The 19,129-nt window shown below is 42.3% G+C and overlaps 3 protein-coding genes across 4 annotated transcripts in view; 1 reads left to right on the plus strand and 2 right to left on the minus strand.

The window, feature by feature from the left end:
- usb1 (U6 snRNA biogenesis 1) overlaps positions 1–1,213 on the plus strand; it is a 6,791-nt gene extending 5,578 nt beyond the window's left edge. For both annotated transcript variants that reach the window (XM_076106600.1, XM_076106601.1), the window contains exon 7: positions 1–1,213. This exon is cut by the window's left edge and continues 33 nt beyond it. In XM_076106600.1, coding sequence (XP_075962715.1) covers positions 1–75 — 75 coding nt within the window. In that variant the 3' untranslated portion in view covers positions 76–1,213.
- pla2g15 (phospholipase A2, group XV) lies at positions 545–9,626 on the minus strand. The gene is made up of 7 exons (XM_076106599.1): positions 9,290–9,626; positions 7,644–7,800; positions 5,193–5,311; positions 4,935–5,033; positions 4,003–4,227; positions 3,000–3,112; positions 545–2,325 (listed from the first exon to the last, which is right to left on the minus strand). Exons 1-7 carry the CDS (start codon positions 9,438–9,440, stop codon positions 1,924–1,926), a joined length of 1,266 nt encoding a protein of 421 aa, XP_075962714.1. The 5' UTR covers positions 9,441–9,626; the 3' UTR covers positions 545–1,923.
- A 120-nt stretch (positions 9,627–9,746) lies between these two features.
- lcat (lecithin-cholesterol acyltransferase) lies at positions 9,747–18,591 on the minus strand. Its single transcript, XM_076106602.1, has 7 exons — positions 18,441–18,591; positions 15,680–15,836; positions 15,289–15,404; positions 14,947–15,042; positions 13,842–14,066; positions 11,821–12,016; positions 9,747–10,810 (listed from the first exon to the last, which is right to left on the minus strand). The coding sequence occupies exons 1-7, from the start codon at positions 18,589–18,591 to the stop codon at positions 10,447–10,449; spliced, it is 1,305 nt and encodes a 434-aa protein (XP_075962717.1). The 3' UTR covers positions 9,747–10,446.
- Positions 18,592–19,129: the final 538 nt, after the last annotated feature.

Raw genomic sequence — 19,129 nt, forward strand, 5'->3', positions numbered from 1 at the left:
CTGCTGAGGTTGGACTGCGTGGAGCTGCGCTGCAGCACGGGAAACAAGACCTTCCGCTTCCCTCTGGAGCCCTAAGATCTGACACATTTAAACCCTTACCACTGTGTTGATGTTGAGTTACAGCACACAAGAGCTAGAAACAAAGACAATCAAGGCTCAATGGGGAAAAATATGAGTTGTATTTTAATACCGTATATAAATAAAGTAGTGACTGGTTTTATACTTCATTTTGCATGGGACAATACTAATGCTACGAGATGCGGTCAGTGTTCAGGAAGGTTCTCTTTTAGAGAATTCTGACGCACGTGTGAGAAGCTGCACATGTGACATGCAACAGCCTTCAATAACAGGAAGTTGTGGACTTTAATCAATATTGAAACCTCGCCGAGTGGTTCATATTTCTTGCCACTTACCTCACAGGAGGGAATTAGTCGTGTCAGTAATGACCGTTATGTTAATCTCAAGGCTCTACTGTTCTAGAGCGTGAGAATCAAATGTTTTTACATGATGGATGTGCTGTAAAAAATTAAAGTCAAGGACTGAATTGTAACATTTGAAATATTTTACTATATAGAAGGCCGCACATGTTTATTACACACATTTATGATAGTTCACAGCAGATATGAAGTCTTGGTCTGGCCCAGTGAGGGCTGGATGGCACAGTACAATCACTGAGGACAGAGAGATTCTGACTACATGTTCACAAAGACAAGGAGTCAACTTTTAACCTCTAAACTGAAGTTTAAGTCTGTCAAAAGAGAAACAAGATCAGATTTATACCATAAACCAACCCAAAAAAAGTACCCTCATTTGTGCCTGTGCACATCCAGTGCTTCAAGCCACCTGGCTTTTTAAGGCAGGTCATTTAATTTTAGAACTTGCGATTGCTTACAAATGCCAAAATACCGCCTCTACTAAAGAAAAAAAAAAAACGGAAGCAGAATTTAAAATTCATTTGTTTGTAGTCTTAGAAAATGAGCTAGTAATTAGACCTCGAGGTAAGTCGTGTATTTCTTTGACACATCGTTTGGTTGAACTGTTTGAATCATTTGTTTTGAGAGTTTGACAGAACGAGTCCACTTGCTCACTTTTTTTCCCTGTAGCTCCCAACTGTAACTCTAGTCTCCATCGATGAATAGAGCAAACTCGATGAATGAACTGGATTGCATTCAATTAAACCATAAGACACTATTAAATGGACTTTGAGCTCAAATTTGTAAACTTTTATTCTTATTTGACTTTTGTGCGGCTTCAACCTGACTAAAGTCAACTTTCATATGCCGGATACGGTTCCTGTCCTTCAGCACACACGACTGGTAAAAATGCACAACACAATTAAAACAAAGCTCTCAGACCATCAGGGATGTACAGCTTAAATGCAAAAAAAAAAAAAAAAAAAAAAGTTATCACTAGAAATCCAAAAACAAATAATTAAGCAAGTTCACCGAGACATGTGACCTGTTGCACTGAGAAAGACACAAAGACAGTAGTAGTAACAGAGTCCAGAAATCTCTTTCACAACATTAATAAAAATATCTGACTTTGATTAAGTGGCACACACACAGTATAGCACTGGTTTTTGACTTGTGCATACACGCGTCCTATATCATATCGTGGATTAAATAGGTAAATTCACAGGTTATTAAAAAGCTGAGACCGATATATAAAAAGTCTTTGTAGTCAGGCTTACCCAACAGTAAACAACCTGGCGGTAACATTATTTGTATAATTACAACTAAAAATGTATTTTAAATGAATTCCACAAAATTTTAATAATTTTTCCTAAGTACAGGGGAACATTTTGGCAGTCGGTGTTAAGAGAGACAGGCGAGATTAGTCGGGCCCCGTCCTTCATATGGCTGTGTGGAGTTAAAAAATGTCAATGTGGATGAAGCCATGGGCCTCAGTTCGTGACCAGCAGCGTCACGGGGAGAACAGCACGGTCTTGATGTACGCCACGGTCGTGTAGTTCAACAGCATGTCCACGTGTTCGTTCCCGGGGAGCTCTTTCAACGTCACCGGCTGCTTTTGCTTTCCCACCCACCGCCCGCACTGGACGGCGCTCAGTAGGTTCACCGTTCCGTCCCCGTCGCCGAGCACCGGCGTGGGCTCCACGTCGGGGAACTTGTCCGAGTACTGGAAGGCCTCCGCCGTGGCGACGCCGCTGCCGTACAGGCAGTGGACGGCCACGCCGGGGGGCGTGAGGTCGGCCACCAGCGACTCCGTGTCCTGCCGCATCAGCCAGCCTTCCTCAAAGCCGATGTCCGAGTAGAGCCGCTTGAAGTCCAGCACAGTGTAGTTGGTGGTGGGTGTCTGCACCAAGACCTGGTGATGGATGGAGAAAAAAAAGAAAATAGTTTCTCTTCTACCAAATGCTACAGAACACGGTATCTTCACTCTAACTCGATTACATTTTCATCCAAAATAGTTTTTTCCCCATCCCGGAGTTTCTAAAGATAACCTAAATAAGCTAAATGTTTCATTCTAACAAAAAAAGCAATTTTTTAAATTCTGTATTTATCCAGCATGCTGTGATTTATATTGGTAATCGACACCGCTGTCTGTTTGCTGGTAGTGCATTATGTGGGTTCAACAGGTTCCCCTTTACTTCAATTTGAAGCTGCATTAATTGATTTGTGTTACCTTAAAAAGTTGTTTTGGTGATCACGAGAGTCGTGTTTTTGTCTACTTGACTAATGTAGGTGCAATATTCACTCTCCTTTCAGCTCCATTTTGGTCTCCACCAACTCTCGAGGGAAGTAATGGGCTCTTAAGCTGCCAATTGCTCCACTATGTTCGCCGGCTGGTTGTAAACGTTCTCAGTGTGCTGTGTGGTCGGTTCATCCGAGCTTTTCAACTGGAAAAAGGCTGCCTGCTGCTACTGATGACAGTTAAGTGCTCGCTGTGATAACCCCCAAAAAATGAGCTAAAAGATGGTAATTCTCAAATTAGTCCACACACAAAGATAGCTGTACAAGTACGTGTACACACACACACACCTGATCTTTGGGCCAGGAGTGGGCATAGGGGAGCATCCAGGAAGTGGAGACAGCACTACGTTGTTGGGCGCGAATCTTCAACGAGCTGATCACTGGGATGCGGTTATTATCACCTGCAGGTAGAGAAAAGAAACTGGTGACAGAGAACTGAAACAAAGCTGAGAATTTCCAGCCGCAGACCCAAAAAAACAGCGAGGAGAGGTTTCACTGTGTGGTATCTAAAGTCCTGTGAGACGTACCTGAAACACATGACTCACAAATATACAGTGTAAAGTATTGCACGGTACCGTTTATCGTTTGAAAGCGCGCCAGGAACATAGAGAAACAGAGGAACAAAGTGTAGATGAGAATAGTTGCTGCACATTATTACACAAGCTGTCCCAGTTGCATCCTTTAAAATTGCACTCGTCTAACTCGATGGCCGCCCAAAGTCTTTTAGCTAATTTGTTGGGGTTATCACGGCAACCACTTAAATGTCAGCAGCTGCAGCAGGCAGCCCTTTTATAGTCGAAAAGCTCTGAGAAACCTACCATACAGCACACTGAAAAAGTTAGCAACTAGCCGGTGAACATAGTGGAGCAATTAGCAGCGTAAGACCAAAACACGTTTATGACACAAACGCGTTTTGTTCGGCAAGATAGTCTTCACAAATGAACAAAAACAAACTACGCCACGGTCGCATGAGCACGGCGTGATCACGTCCTGTAGTCTCATTTAGCCCCTTGTTAAATTTGTGCCAATTTTGAAGGCGTTCCTGAGATACCGTGTCCACTAGGACGGGACAGACGGACAGACAACCCATAAACAAAATGCCTCCACGGCCACCGATGCAGAGGCATAAAAACGAACCATTTCTGAGTGCTCATTATGCTCTCTTCATTTCATTCTGGACTTTTCCAAGGAAGGCAGGGGGTGTTTTGTCATCTTTTACAAAACATGAAGCGCGTTGGACCCGCTACATAGGCACGCAAAATGCCTCCATAATACCGGCTCCATCTCTTACCAGAGGTGATCACACGGATGGTCTTGGCCACGCCTGCCCACGGCGGTCCCAGAGCAATGAAAGCTTTGATGCATTTGTCTTTCCAGGCCTGTGGCTGCTGGTTGAGAAAGTACAAGGCGTACAAGTTGCCCATGCTGTGAGCGATGAGCACCACGGGCCCGCCAGCCTTCTCCACCATCTCTTCAATCATCTGCTGCAGCGCCAGGAAGTACTCCTTATTCTCATCTGATAGAGGACGAGAGAGCAACAGAGAAAATGGGTCAACAATATTCCCCCTCTGGTCCTGCTGTGGAATTCCCTGTACTTCCATTACTCGATTGGAGCGCTTCCAAGACTCAACGTTTAATTCCTTCCTGGTTTTGAGATAGAAGGCTGTAACAGGAGCGGACCAGTTGAAACATGTGTCTGATAGAGAATATTTCAACAACTTTCCCTGGTTATGTATCCCTATTTCAATTCCCAGAACACGCCTTTCAAAATAAAAGCGATGGAACTCTGTGTGTTCCAGCCATAAATGCACGGAGGACATTAAATGGCTTTAGATATTCATTGGCCCGATCCCAATCTCCACACTCACAGACTGACAGACTTTGAGGCGCGCTCCCATAAAGTCTGTGAGGGTTTAAGGCTGTCCCACTGTCAAATCATCGACCCTTTAAATGCTTAATTAGAAACAGAAATGCAGCCGTTTCTGCGTGTCCCATGTTGTAAATGTTCCAGTACTTTGTACTCTTACTTCTGTCCGGATGAAAGGAACAGCTACACGAACGTAGTAGTGACATCATCTTACCAGACTTGTGAAAACCGTAAGAACGAAAAGGTTTATTTTAGGGATGCACAGGCAAGGGCTCGTCATTTATGGGTGAGGACGACGGCTCAGGGGTGAACGCGAGTGTGTGTGTGTGTGTGTGTGTGTGTGTGCAGTTGCTTACTGGGGGCTTTCCTCCAATCATAGGGAGCTCCTCTGACGTCATCGTTTCTGGTGTAGCCCCACTCGACCAGCTCCTGCACTACAGTGAAGAAATACATGCCTGGGAGACACACAAACACAAGAGAAGAACGCCACATAAGCGGTATCCGATTCCTGTTTGTCTATCTTTGTGAGGACCCATTTAGTCCTGAGATAGTGAGGACAGCTTGCTCTCACTCCTCTAAAGAGCCGTTTGGTTTTGGGGGGGCTTTTAACTCACCCACACTGCGTTTGCTGGGGTCCAGATACTCCACCGTAAAGGTCTGTCCGAACCCCGGGACACGGATTTCCACACCGGACGGGGACGAGGTGGTGTGTGTGGTCCTGTTGTAGATCAGCCTTCGCACACGCACACACAAATTGTCACAAGGAGAATTTGATCAGTGTCAGTTCTGCATCCGAGGTGAACCACACACACACGTCACACTCAAATATATTTTACTACGTGGCAACAGGACCACTTCCCATTTGAAATCACCATCGTCTCACCACCTTGTTAGTTACAACTTCCCTAACTCTAAAACTTAAATGCAGATGTGAGCGCAGATGTCTGGGCCAAGCAGAAGTGAACATTTGCAGGAAAATACTTTCAAACTACAAGGAAATCTAGATTTTATTTTACCAAAGCTATTATTAATGGTTGATGGATATGTGCTCTAACTGGATCTTGGCTATTTTTAAAAGATAGTGAAGATATTAATTCCTTCCCTTATGTACCAGAAAGTTCAACTCAAACTGACTCGGTCGGTCACACCTGTGCCGTGCCCATTTAGCCTGGCGCTCCTCCAGTAAAAGTGAACAAACCTGTAGCATGACTCGTGTCATCATTCCAGTAGTCTAGCTTAAGTAGTAGTGGTCTAGGTAACGAGTATATTTTCTTTATTTGGGTGCAGGAGAGTTGAAGGGGGAGGGCGGCGGGAGGAGAAATTACTTCCAGAGCCTGCAATTTACGTTGAACACATTTGCGGAGTCATAACTCAAGTCAAATCGCACCTGTGTGTTGTATTTCCAGTGACCATTGCAAATGTACCTCCATAAATTCACTTCCATAAATTTACTTCCCACACATTAGAAGTGCAAACTACAGAATCACACCACCCTTTTCAGTTCCCTCCAGTATCCACATTATCCAGTGACTCCAAGGCAATGTTCAACCTGTTTACAACCCCACATATTATTGGAACTGCAATTTCAAAACTTAAGCGCATGATTATCCTCCAAATAAAAAAATACAAATAAATCAAGAATAATGATGACAGGAGTTACAAAATCCATTAACACATGACGTACCCATTTAGTAATGGTCTGGCATGACTGGTAAATTATGGTGGCTAATGTTGGCTAACTTTGGAATGATAATTTCTGCGTAACTGACACTACTGAGGGAATTTGCCGACTCAATGCATTGTCTTTACTCCTTCTACCATTGTCCTGTAAATGTCCCGCGTGGACATGGTGGCCACTGTTTAGCTAAATTTACATAAGCTAGCATTACGTTAGCATAAGTTTACATAAGCTAGCTTTAAGTTACATAAGCTAGCTTTATGCCCACAGTTGCAAAAGTGCCCTTTATTAACAATTAGCTGATTCATGAGACTTTATAAGATTAACCTGATAAACAACTAAAACGTAGGAAATGTACTTCCATCGTGAGTGCTCTATACACTTGGAATGAAACAACTGATTTTAAATTGGAGGCAGTTTTATAAATCTTAGGTAAATGATTTAAAAATCAGATAGAAAACTGAACTTTGCTGAATCTAATCTCTGGTTTTGTACTACCTTAAGTTAAGAGTTCCTTTTCTGATCTCTAAATTAACTATTGTGCATCTGCATGACAAAAGGTGTTGTTTGTGGCCACGATGCCATGCGAGCCAGTCACATGAGTGGCCATCACATGATCGGCCAGTTATACGAGTCATCTCATCATGTTGCCTTCGCTACACAATATTAGCATTAGTCAGGATAACTTGATCCAAGATTAACAAATCAATTCTCTTGCTGCAGTTTAAGAAGTTCAGAGTTCTAGAGATGAGAACTAACAGAGTCATTTCATCTGGACGATACATGCTAGCCTGGACAAGTAAAAAACCACAAGAGCAATAATTATTGCAAAATGTCTCTCCTCAATCATCTAATTTCTGAACATCACAGGATTTTTGTTGCAGTAAAGCACTAACAAAGCATGCAACGACGTGATAAGCTGAATGGCTGAAACAGGCTTACTCAAGGTCTGAGCTCTACATCTGTTTCAGTTAATTGCTGATGGAGACGTTAAAGGGATGCTATCTCCCCCTATATTTCCATCCATACCTCACTGATACACGGTTCAAAAGTCAGTATTTCCAATGTAGGTTCGATAACTGTTCACACAAAGTCAACCAGATCATCGACCCGATCTTCCCAACTCCCTTATCCTGTACAGACAACACCTCCAGGAATTTGCACTTTTGGATTTTGCACAGCAGCTTGTTTGTTTTTTACAAAAATCAAGCACCCCCCCACAAAAAAATGTAATTTAAAAAAACAGCAAGGGCGAGATATCTTAACCTATTTAATCACCATTGCCTCTAAATAATAGTTAATCTCTTCACACAAATTCACACAGCAATAACATTTGAAAAAAAGCATCATAAACCCATGTCATAATTTATCATTATTAACATGATACCTGATGTTGTCCACCCAACAGTCTATGGCTATGGGGACCAGCAGCTCTACGTTGAGCCACAGAGTGAAGAAGGAGTCGGTCTTCTTATAGCAGATGTAATGGACCACACTGGGTTTGTCCAGCTTCGCCTCCAACTGGTTGCCCAGATCCCCCGGAACTGCAACATCAGCCACATTAACAATGAGAAGCACGTCGGCAATGTGTCCAAAATGACATACTGTTAATGCAGATACCTATATACCATAGCGGCAGGAGCACATTTAGCACACGCAAGCCATTGCACTTCATCTTATCCAATGTTGTTGTATTTGCTTTTCTCAGAAACACACACGGACACACACTGGCAGAACACTGGCAAGAGTTCACTGTAGGTCAAACACGGACTCCTATCAGAGGATGTGGTTGTAACTCGGCCAAACACAGATAACAATCCTCTGAACCCAAGACCCTTTAATATAAGTATGAAGAAGAAAAAGGAATTGCGGCTTCATAAACTGTTAATAGGTATTATGTCATAGCTCATAACCTGGATTGTGAATTGAAATTTATATAAAAGTTTACAAAACTTTGTTTTTAGGATTAAACAGTCTAGAAAAGATAAGGCTCGCAGAATCAGTATTCTCTTTTAAAATCACTTCTTAAAACACATTTTACAGACTGGCTTTTATGTGATGTGTTAGTTTGATTTTTATTTGTTGATTTTACAAATTGTATTTATTTCTTAGTTGTTTTTTAAAAATCGTATCGACTGTCTCACTGAGCTTTCTGTTATTGTTATTATTATTGTCTGTCAAAGCACTTTATAAACTGTTTTTAAAAAGGTGCTATATAAATAAAGTTAAAGTTATTATTATTATAGAAAAGTCTAGACCGAGACCTTGTCAGTGTCATGGGAGCTTGGCTGTAATAGAGAGTCATCTTCTGTTACCAATAGTCATATGATCAGAGTAGTTACACTGCTCTGGCTGTAAAAAAAAAAAAAAAAAAATAAAAAAAAGACCATAACACGAACACACACAAACACATGTTTACTAATCTCGCCAATACATGTCAACACTGGTGAGGTAATAAGGGCATTTTCTTTCGGAAAATCATCGATATCGGAGTTCCTTTTTCCTGACGATGCGCTGCCAAACTCCGTTCACAAACACAGCATATTTAAATGCCTTCATTGAAAGCGAAACTAAATCATCAACAAACGATGAACAAATACATTTTCTTTATCGATTGGAGCTTATTTTCGATACGGCACAAACGCATTACTTAAATTCGTTATTTTCTTCAAATACTATTCGACACAGAACCTGATGCTTCCACTCTCTGCGGCTGCGTGTTTTGGTGGAAGAAGACGATAGGACCGTCGGGCCAAACATTTCGAAAAGTTGAAATATAAACGAAGTATTCACAAACAGGATGAATATTTTGTAGCCGAATTGCCAAAACACTAGCCTAATTTGAAAAGGTGTCGAGATTCACTTTGAGCTCTCTACGCCGTATGCGACATGCAAAGAGATCTTAAATGCGTTACATTCTGAAGGCAGTTTGGCCTAACTTGAATATCGCCCACCGTAGCTAGCTGTTGATGTGCGGCAATTATTTAGCAATAGACAGCGGACTACGAACACTGAAGAGAAGAAAACACTTACTGAGAACCACGGGGGGTCTCGTGGGCTGACAAGACTTGTCCCCGAGACATTTGTCCTGCGGTCTCCCGCTGCTCCGAGTCGAAAACAACAACAACAACAAGCCGACCCGGAGCAGCGAAGAGAGGGCGGTTACGCGTGGCCAAGCCACCATGGCTCCAGATGTCTCATGGCAGAGACATGGTCTCCTCCTCGGTGTTGTGTGAAGTCTTTATGGTTTCCCTCTGGATCGGATCTGCCACAATCTAACCGCTGCTGAGGATGATCAGGTGAATAAAAAGGGGATGATCACGAGGTCCAGATTACGGAACGATCCACCTGGCGAACGCAACTTCCGCAATCAAGTCAAAAGTCATCGATCGCAGATGTAGTCGGGCGGCCGCAGAGCGAGATCGAAGTTTGACACACAGTGCTGGATTCGAACGCTACCGCCAATCAGTTCACACGCGTGGCTTTTGTGAAATCAGATGCTTTATTATATTAGTGCAAACATTCAAATACATTTGGCATTCACAGAAGAGTATGCATTCACATCGCTAGTTTAATGCGCATATATAAACTGCTGTATATTAGTCTTATATTTTGTTCAAAAATATTTCATACAGATAAAAATATATAAATCCTAATAGAAATATTACAGATACATCCTATACAGTAAAAAAGGGCTACTGGTGAGGTCCCTATAACCCTTTCGTTACAGTCACGCTCTAACTACCCATGGAATATGATAAATATGTGTTATTGGGTGAGTGGGCACTTTGGAAATAATAATGATCATCCATCCATCAAAAGTAAACAGCAGGATTGTGTATTTTTGAGAAGATGTACCGTGTAACACTATCTGAAGTTGCCTGAATGGACTGCGAGAAAAATACAACATTAAATGAACCATCAGTAAAAAAACAAAATATTTGTAATTATCATGCTTGTATATTAAAATAAACAAATCAGGGTCAAACCCACACTGGAAGCCATCAGCAGTTGAGGTTAGATCCGTTGCTGGCCCAGATTGGTTTAGAACACTTACTTAACGCTAATAAATGGTGGACGTATGTGGAATGTGTTTTTTCACATAACTTTCAAAAGTCAGCTATGTAAAGAATCCAGCTCTCCCATGTGTTTTTTTTTTAAATCTTATAACTCTTAGATGCTGTTGCCTTCTATTTAGTTCTAAATCGGACGTCAATCTCGTTGGGCGTCTCTGATTTGCCCTCCATGATATGCTGGATTTGGTTGAGCACCTGTTCATTGAACACTATGTCCAGGTGGGCCAGCCCTCGGTACTTTGTGACATGGACGGGCTTCTCCTGCTGACCCTCCCAAAGCTTGCAGAGGCCCATGCTGAAGCTGTCCACCGTGTTGTCCCCGTCGGCGTAAACAAAGTCCACCGGGTCCACGTTGGGAAACTCCTCGTCGTAAATGTATGTCACCGGAGTTGGAAGCCCCACGCCATACATGCACCACACCTCGACACCAGGTGGGTGGAGATCACTGGTCAGGTTCTTGGTGTCCTCCCACATGTGCCTGGAACCAACAAGAGGGTGATGGGGGTTGTGAAATGGAGTGGAACAAGAACCAACACTTTAAAGCAATTATAACCAATGTTTTCATGTTAATAGCGAGTCACATGGCTACTTGTGAAAGGGTTGGTTCGTAGTGGTGGACTCTGCAGCTCCCCTCAGCTCCTCTATGAGTACTCCACTGATTTATCACCGCAATCTTAAAACACTGCTGGACCATCAGATTTTGACATTTTTAAACCTGTAGTCCTCCGCCCCTACCAACTGACTCCAGTGACATCGCTTGAGGCAACCTGTCAGATTTCACACAGCCCCCTCTGGAGCCTAAAAAAAAATCTGTTATTGCAGGTTTAAAGCCGCTACTTTATATGTCAGATTTAAACTGTTGCTCTAAATTCTACACATGGGGGAGGGGCTTTAAAGGTCACACATCATGCTCATTTCCAGGTTCAAACTTGTATTTAGCATCTCTACTTGAAGATGTTTCCATGCTTTAATGTTCAAAAAGCCACTTTGTTTTCCTCATGCTGTCTGCCTGAATATACCTGTATTCACTCCCTGTCTGAAACGATCCGTTTTTAGCGCCTGTCTCTTCAAGCTCCCCTTGCTGAAACAGATCTGATTGGTCAGCAGGTTCCGGTCGCTGTATCACTTTCTACAATATGGGGCTTTGAATAGTTTCTATCATTACCAGTTATTGCTCTCAATAACGTGTGTCTACACAAATGCAACCTCAGTGAAACACTGCCGTGTCCTGTATATTGTCTTTCATGAAGGCGGAACATGTAATGTAGAAACTCCATACTTATCTGCTCCCAAAGCTGTCAATTACATAACTGACCAGGTTCTCATGCATCTTAAGTGGCACAACTGATCATACTGCTATGATTTAGTCACCTTTCGGTAAATCATTAAAAATTTCCAAAGCAGTTGGATTGTCAGGAATATAGTGCATCTAAAATGGAGGTGGGTGATTGATGGGAAGGCTGTGTTACAACATAGCTGTTAGGTTACCAGCCGTCCTCATAGTTGATGTCCGTGAAGAGGCGCTGGTAGTCCCGGTTAGTGTAGTTGAAGGTCGGTGTGGAGATGAACACGTGGTCCTTTGGCCAGACTGTGTCAAATGGCAGCATCCAGGGATTAGTCGTTGCCATCCTCTGCTCCTCGCGGATCTTGATGTTGGAAATCATCGGGATGCCGTCGTTTTCTCCTGCAATGTCCAGGAAAAAATATACAGTTGTGTGAAAAAGTGTTTGCCCCCTTCCTGATTTCTTATTTTTTTGCATGTTTGTCACACTTAAATGTTTCAGATCATCAAACAAAGTTAAATATTAGACAAAGATAACACAAGTAAACACAAAATGCAGTTTTTAAATGAAGGTTTTTATTATTAAGGGGAAAAATAAATCCAAACCTACATGGCCCTGTGTGAAAAAGTGATTGCCCCCCCCTGTTAAAACATAAATTAACTGTGGTTTATCACATCTTTGGAAAGCTGAGTTCAATTTCTCTAGCCACACCCAGGCCTGATTACTGCCACACCTGTTCTCAATCAAGAAATCACTTAAATAGGACCTGCCTGACAAAGTGAGGTAGACCAAAAGATCCTCAAAAGCTAGACATCATGCTGCGATCCAAAGAAATTCAGGAACAAATGAGAAACAAAGTAATTGAGATCTATCAGTCTGGAAAAGGTTACAAAGCCATTTCTAAAGCTTTGGGACTCCAGCGAACCACAGTGAGAGCCATTATCCACAAATGGCGAAAACATGGAACAGTGGTGAACCTTCCCAGGAGTGGCCGGCCGACCAAAATTACCCCAAGAGCGCAGCGACGACTCATCCAAGAGGTCACAAAAGACCCCAGAACAACATCCAAAGAACTGCAGGCCTCACTTGCCTCAATTAAGGTCAGTGTTCATGACTCCACCATAAGAAAGAGACCAAAAATGGCCTGCATGGCAGAGTTCCAAGACGAAAACCACTGCTGAGCAAAAAGAACATAAAGGCTCGTCTCAGTTTTGCCAGAAAACATCTTGATGATCCCCAAGACTTTTGGGAAAATACTCTGTGGACTGACGAGACAAAAGTTGAACTTTTTGGAAGGTGTATGTCCCATTACATCTGGCGTAAAAGTAACACGGCATTTCAGAAAAGGAACATCATACCAACAGTAAAATATGGTGGTGGTAGTGTGATAGTCTGGGGCTGTTTTGCTGCTTCAGGATCTGGAAGACTTGCTGTGGTAAATGGAACCATGAATTCTGCTGTCTACCAAAAAATCCTGAAGGAGAATGTCCGGCCATCTGTTCGTGACCTCAAGCTGAAAGCGCACTTGGGTTCTGCAGCAGGACAATGATCCAAAACACACCAGCAAGTCCACCTCTGAATGGCTTAAGAAAAACAAAATGAAGACTTTGGAGTGGCCTAGTCAAAGTCCCGACCTGAATCCGATTGAGATGCTGTGGCATGACCTTAAAAAGGCGGTTCATGCTTGAAAACCCTCCAATGTGGCTGAATTACAACAATTCTGCAAAGATGAGTTGGCCAAAATTCCTCTACAGCGCTGTAAAAGACTCATTGCCAGTTATCGCAAATGCTTGATTGCAGTTGTTGCTGCTAAGGGTGGCCCAACCAGTTATTAGGTTTAGGGGGCAATCACTTTTTCACACAGGGCCATGTAGGTTTGGATTTTCTTTCCCCCTTAATAATAAAAACCTTCATTTAAAAACTGCATTTTGTGTTTACTTGTGTTATCTTTGTCTAATATTTAAATTTGTTTGATGATCTGAAACATTTAAGTGTGACAAACATGCAAAAAAATAAGAAATCAGGAAGGGGGCAAACACTTTTTCACACAACTGTAGGTGGGCTTAATTAATCACAGTTGCAGGTGTAAATTTGAGAACGTACATTTTGTTGGTTGTTTCAAAGTTGACCCTGCCCTGAGAGGTACTAATGTAGATAACAAAAAATACAAAACGTTAGCAGCCTCTTCTATTGTACTGTATTCTATCGTAAGTACATTGCCCGTACCTGACACAAGGACTCTAAGTGGTTTAACAGCACCCCCCCATGGAGCCGCCAGGGAAATGAAGCCCCTGATGTACTTGTCCTTCCAGGCCTGAGGCTGGTGGTTGAGAAAGTAGAGGACGTAGTGGGAGCCCATGCTGTGTCCCAGCAGGTAGACGGGCTTCTGGTACTGCTCGTACATCTCCTCAACCAGGTCCTGTAGCTTTGTGAAATACTCCACATTCTCATCTGTGGGGGGAGGGTGACAGGAGGGTCGCAGGAACGTCCATAAGTGCATGCATATGTGTGCGTAATTAACATACATTATCATCCTATCAGTATGACATATTACCACCTTATAGACTTGTTATTGTGTGGCTAACATGCTAGCATTTGTAACACATTTTGTGTCCTGTTTTTTCTGGCCCCCTGAATGTATTCTCATTCTCTTTTTTGCTCTGTTTTGGTCTCCACCAACTCCTGAGGGAAAAACATATTTTACTACTAAATGTTTGACTTTCTTCACCAGCTGTCTGCCAACTATCAAATCAAAACAACGAGCAAACACGTTTTTTTTTAATAGTTGAGTCGGGTTGCTAATTATCTGTGGGTTTGGCAGGCACAATGTTAGCGAATAGCTGGTAATCACATGGAGCATAAAGACTCATACATTTTCCTCAGGAGTCGCTGGTGGCCTAAAGAGAGTGAACATAACACTTATGTCAAATATCCAGAGGCCAAACGTGATTCCAAATGAATGCTAATGTCGCTCTGCGTTTGTGCCATGACGACTTGACATTTGGCGATAATACAGTATGTCAATGTTGTGTTTAGAGCTTGTTCCGCTGCCCCCAAGTGGCCAGAAAAATTGATGCAGCTTTTATGAAAACTATATGATCACTGGAGCTTTAAATCAGTTTTTGAATAAAATGGGCCTTTATGAGTCACATGCATATTTGTTTCTTTTTCATTCTGTTGTTTAACCCATGAATATCATCGGGAAAGGGAGCCCAAATAGCAACTACGCAGGACATTATTCCTTCAAAATGACAAGCTGAGTCAACACACGCTAGATATACTGTACAAATCTCTTACTAAGTGAGTGTGCATGTGTGGTTTTGCGACTTACTAGGAGCTAATCTCCAATCGTACGGAGCTCCTCGGACTGTCTCATTTCGGGTGTAGCCCACATTAACCAAATGTTGCACCATAGTGTAAAAATAACCTGCAAAAAAAACAAGCAGCAGACTTAGGCAATAATTCCAGCTGAATCAGCAGCTGAGCTCCAAAGTGCATGTAAGATATTCAAAGAAATCCAGTATAGGAATTAAGCACAGCGCCTATACGGCGTATTGGACAAATTCCTATTTTGCTTTAATGAAATATTTTATCATTTCTGCATTATTCAACAAATAAATGTACGGACAGATGACAGAATCCACCAGCACAGATGCATTTTTCTTTTTCTCACCAGCCAGTTTATTGGAGTCAAGAAACTCAATGGGATATGTCTGCCCGAATCCTGGCACCCGCACCTGCACCCCCGGTGAGTTGGATGATCGCCGAGTCGTCCTGTTGTAAACAAGTCTGTGGCACGCAAACGGACATTCATGTCAGTCCAGTTGGGCGAAAACATTTGCGAATGTGACTCTAATGAAATCTGAAAAATAACTCAAATATTGTGCTTCCCCCAGTATAATTGTCCCGGCTGGTCAAGCTGGAGTTTCATTCTTTTTCAGACATTATCGTAGTCACATTAGGGAATGTTTGGTACTGACTACTTAGACCCAGACAAGAAGAGGTATAGAGACAATGCTTAAAGATGGTACATAAGACAGACATTAAAGGACAGTCAGCGTTACCTAATGTTATCAATCCAGCAGTCTAAACCTATTGGCATGAACATGTTGAGGTCAATCCACAGGGGGAACCAGTGCTTGGTTTTCTTGTAGCACAACCAGCTGACCAGTGTGGGCTTGTCTATCTTAGCTTCCAGACGGTTCCCCAAGTTCCCAGGCACTGGACACACACAAACACACACATACATCAATGAATCACACTTTGGAGGTAAGCACTGAAAGGTCACGGTAGGTCAGTGGTGAGAGTCGCAACTCCCTGAATGGGTCACAAGGTACATGAGGTGTCGCAAGACGTTTAACAGAATGGGAGGAAGTAGAAGACATTGGACCTCATGCCACAATATTTTCGTATTCATATTTTAATCTATCTCTTAATTTGTGTTAGTATCAAACAGAGAATTCAAAATATTTGTGAAATAATGGAGAATTATTCCTCCTCAGGCCACTATCAAGTATTCAAATGAAACAAATATAGCTTTTAGAGGGAGGAAAATCTCTCTTTGGTAGACATAAGCAAGCTGTGACGAGGGTCGCCAGCTGAAAAAGTTGGTAAATTCAGCAATTTTGATTATAAAATTGCTTGAAATGATTGGAATCATACAGAAATTACATTTAAAGCACAGATCTGGAGAGAAATATACATTTTTGTTTGACCTTGTACTGTATAAGAGGGAAACCGATGAGAAGAACTGAGGTTGAAACTCAACTTTGGTTCCCAAAAGGTCTTTGGGACGGCTATGCAAGTAGGAAATGTATGCACAATCCTATCTTTTGTCCCTTCATAACACTCTGAATCGGAAGATTCCGGCCAATATTCACCACTTTGATTTTGCACAATATCTTGCAAAATGTATGACATTGCAGTGGCTCTAAAAAATAAATAAGTACAGTGCGTGGTGAAATGTTTACTTTGACGAAACAGCAGGTTTTCTCTGACTGTGTTTCGTCAGATATTTGCAGAAGATTCCTCAACTTTACAATATGTGCAAACCCTAGCATGGGAGTTCCTCCGCAGTAGACTGCGTGGATCCCAGATGACCTTGTGACTGCAAACAGAGTCATAAGAAGTGGGAAGAGAAACTGTCCTGTGGTGCAATGTTCAAATAAACAACATAACCGGATTCCTAGTAACACAACACCTACTCTCCGGATGACAAATCTGTTTATTTTTTACTAATATTATACTTTACGCATAGAATCAATGTCAAACACACTGAGTTAAATGACGACTGCAATGGAAAGTGCACAAGCCTTTTTATAACACCTAGTACATGTGTGTAAAAGGTGAAGAATGATTGTCACAATCAAGTTGCTATAATACATTCTTTTACTGTCTTTTGATTTCACTGACGCAGTGCTGTACTTACTGTATATTAGTTTGTACTTTGAGATTTTTTTCACACACTTGTACAGTTAAGTGTACCACCTTCTTCATGTTTTATTTATTTATTACAGTCCCAGTTACACTATGGCAATATCTATCCATATACCAGAAGCAGACACTATCTTTCCAGGAAGGTGAGCGGCTCAACGTGGTTGCTTCAGCCATGTTTTTTTAGCTTGAAAAAAAGTAATTTACCCAGAATTCATAGCTAATTCGACCTTGTTAGTTTTACCAGACAGCTTTGTGCAAAAGGTGTATTTAGAAGTCTTATCTGAAGTTTGATCGAAGCCACAGTCAAGGTCTTTCTTTGATCAACAGGAATAGGTTTATAAACATGTACTGTTAACTACAGTAACAGTACAATGCACTCGGCAGCTTTCCCTCTTTCTTCCTTTAGAGAAGCCTTGCTCATATCAGTCAAGGGTTTTAGCATCATCATATCAAAGTTATACGGAGACCCTCCCCCAGATCGTACCAAAGATGTGGGGTGTCACTCTTTGGGTATTTGTCAAGCTACATTTTAAACTAATGTGGCGTCTTGTGCCTTTTTAAGCGTTGACGTATAACAAACACTTTGGACACATATGAGAATATTGAGAATACCATTTAAATTATTTTTTTGAATCTCAAATTGTATTGTGAGAAATAATTAAAGTCCGATTTCAAATTTTAGTGTCAGAACCCTGACTTTATTCTTAGATATATATATATATATATATGTTTAAATAAAGGTCAAATCATGAGTCTAGGTTGTGACATACATCGTTATATGACGTGTCTTGACCAGAAATTGGTAAAAGGCCAAATTCATGTTCTCTCTACAAGGCCAGAGAGAGTAAAACGTCTACAGATGAAGTTTAAGGGGGGGGGGGGGGGGGGGGGCGGTGAAGAGCATGACCACCGGATCACGTTTTGAACCCTAAAGCCGCAGATAAGCAGGACACAAACAGCAAAGCACAGGGTCAAATGTACATAGTGCAGTGTGCACAACCCTGCAGATAGCATGGACATCAATACACAGACACAGATGCTCTCCCTACTGTGCCATGCACTTATCTATATGCTGGAACACACATCAATCATTTCATTAACAACAAAAAAGCACAGTAACAAATAACCCAAGTACAGAACCAAAAAGAAGAAGGTATTTAAACGTTAAAGCCCTGTCAGCATGGTATTGCACTTAAGTGGTGCGCATGCCCAAATCGATTTTCAATTATATTGGCATAAACCAGTTGCCAGCATGGAGCGTTCAGGAACCCCTCCGTTGCCTGCTCTGCCCAGTGGGTCCTTAAAGACAGCTTTTAAAGTTTGTGAATATGCAATCAAATAGCCGCACAGATGACGTAGCTTAATCCATAACACTACCTACACGCTTACCGATAATGAGCGGAGGAGTGCTGTTGCTTGGTAATCTGGATTTGGCGTTTGGCGGGAAGACCACATTGACGATCCAGAATCCCGAGGAGTGATGGAGCCCCAGCAGACAGACGACCAGCAGCACCGAGCAGACGCGTCCTGCGGGTCCCATGTTTCTTTCTAACTGCTGCAGCGCCGGGACAGTGCTTTGCCTTGGTGTGTGTGTGTGTGTGTGTGGGGGGTGGGGTGGGGGGGGGGGGTGCTGCTGGAGGTGAAAGGAGGGCTGGAGGGAGAGGCGGGTCGGGCAGAAACAGTTTGCTCAGACCAGTGGAAACGTTAACATTGTCCGGACCGACTTAAAAAAACAAAACATGTTTGGAAGCTTCTCTGAAAACACCTGGTTTACAGTAATAATCCCACCGGCATCAGACCACGCGTACACGACTCTCACAATCACACGGATGTTTGACACGGCAGGCAAATAAAACGTGTACAATGACCCATTGCCCTATTGATTCTCCCGAATGACATATGTATTTACACAACAGAATGTAAATGATTGACAAGGGGCATTGACAAGAGAACATCATTTTTCTGAGACCCCCCCCCCCCCCCCCCCCCCCCCCCCCCCCCCCCCAGAAAAAAACGTGTTTCTATTACAACAAGTCGATTTAAGTAGCCTATACATTTTTCTTGAATCAATGCATATC

The sequence above is a fragment of the Anarhichas minor genome, unplaced genomic scaffold (genome assembly GCF_050575085.1).
Source record: "Anarhichas minor isolate MPS153535 unplaced genomic scaffold, ASM5057508v1 ptg000034l, whole genome shotgun sequence".
NCBI lineage: Eukaryota > Metazoa > Chordata > Actinopteri > Perciformes > Anarhichadidae > Anarhichas > Anarhichas minor.

What these genes read in the sequence shown, in the direction of transcription:
- lcat (XM_076106602.1), bottom strand. Translation starts at nt 18,591, where the DNA reads ATGGGACCCGCAGGACGCGTCTGCTCGGTGCTGCTGGTCGTCTGTCTG. An exon ending in CGATTGGAGATTAGCTCCTA is followed by an intron (nt 14,067 to 14,946) that starts GTAAGTCGCAAA and finishes CTCCCCCCACAG; the next exon opens with ATGAGAATGTGGAGTATTTC. An exon ending in ATCAACTATGAGGACGGCTG is followed by an intron (nt 10,811 to 11,820) that starts GTAACCTAACAG and finishes TGTTGGTTCCAG; the next exon opens with GCACATGTGGGAGGACACCA.
- pla2g15 (XM_076106599.1), bottom strand. Translation starts at nt 9,440, where the DNA reads ATGGTGGCTTGGCCACGCGTAACCGCCCTCTCTTCGCTGCTCCGGGTC. An exon ending in TGTTGGGTGGACAACATCAG is followed by an intron (nt 5,312 to 7,643) that starts GTATCATGTTAA and finishes GCGTGTGCGAAG; the next exon opens with GCTGATCTACAACAGGACCA. An exon ending in TGATTGGAGGAAAGCCCCCA is followed by an intron (nt 4,228 to 4,934) that starts GTAAGCAACTGC and finishes GTCCTCTATCAG; the next exon opens with ATGAGAATAAGGAGTACTTC.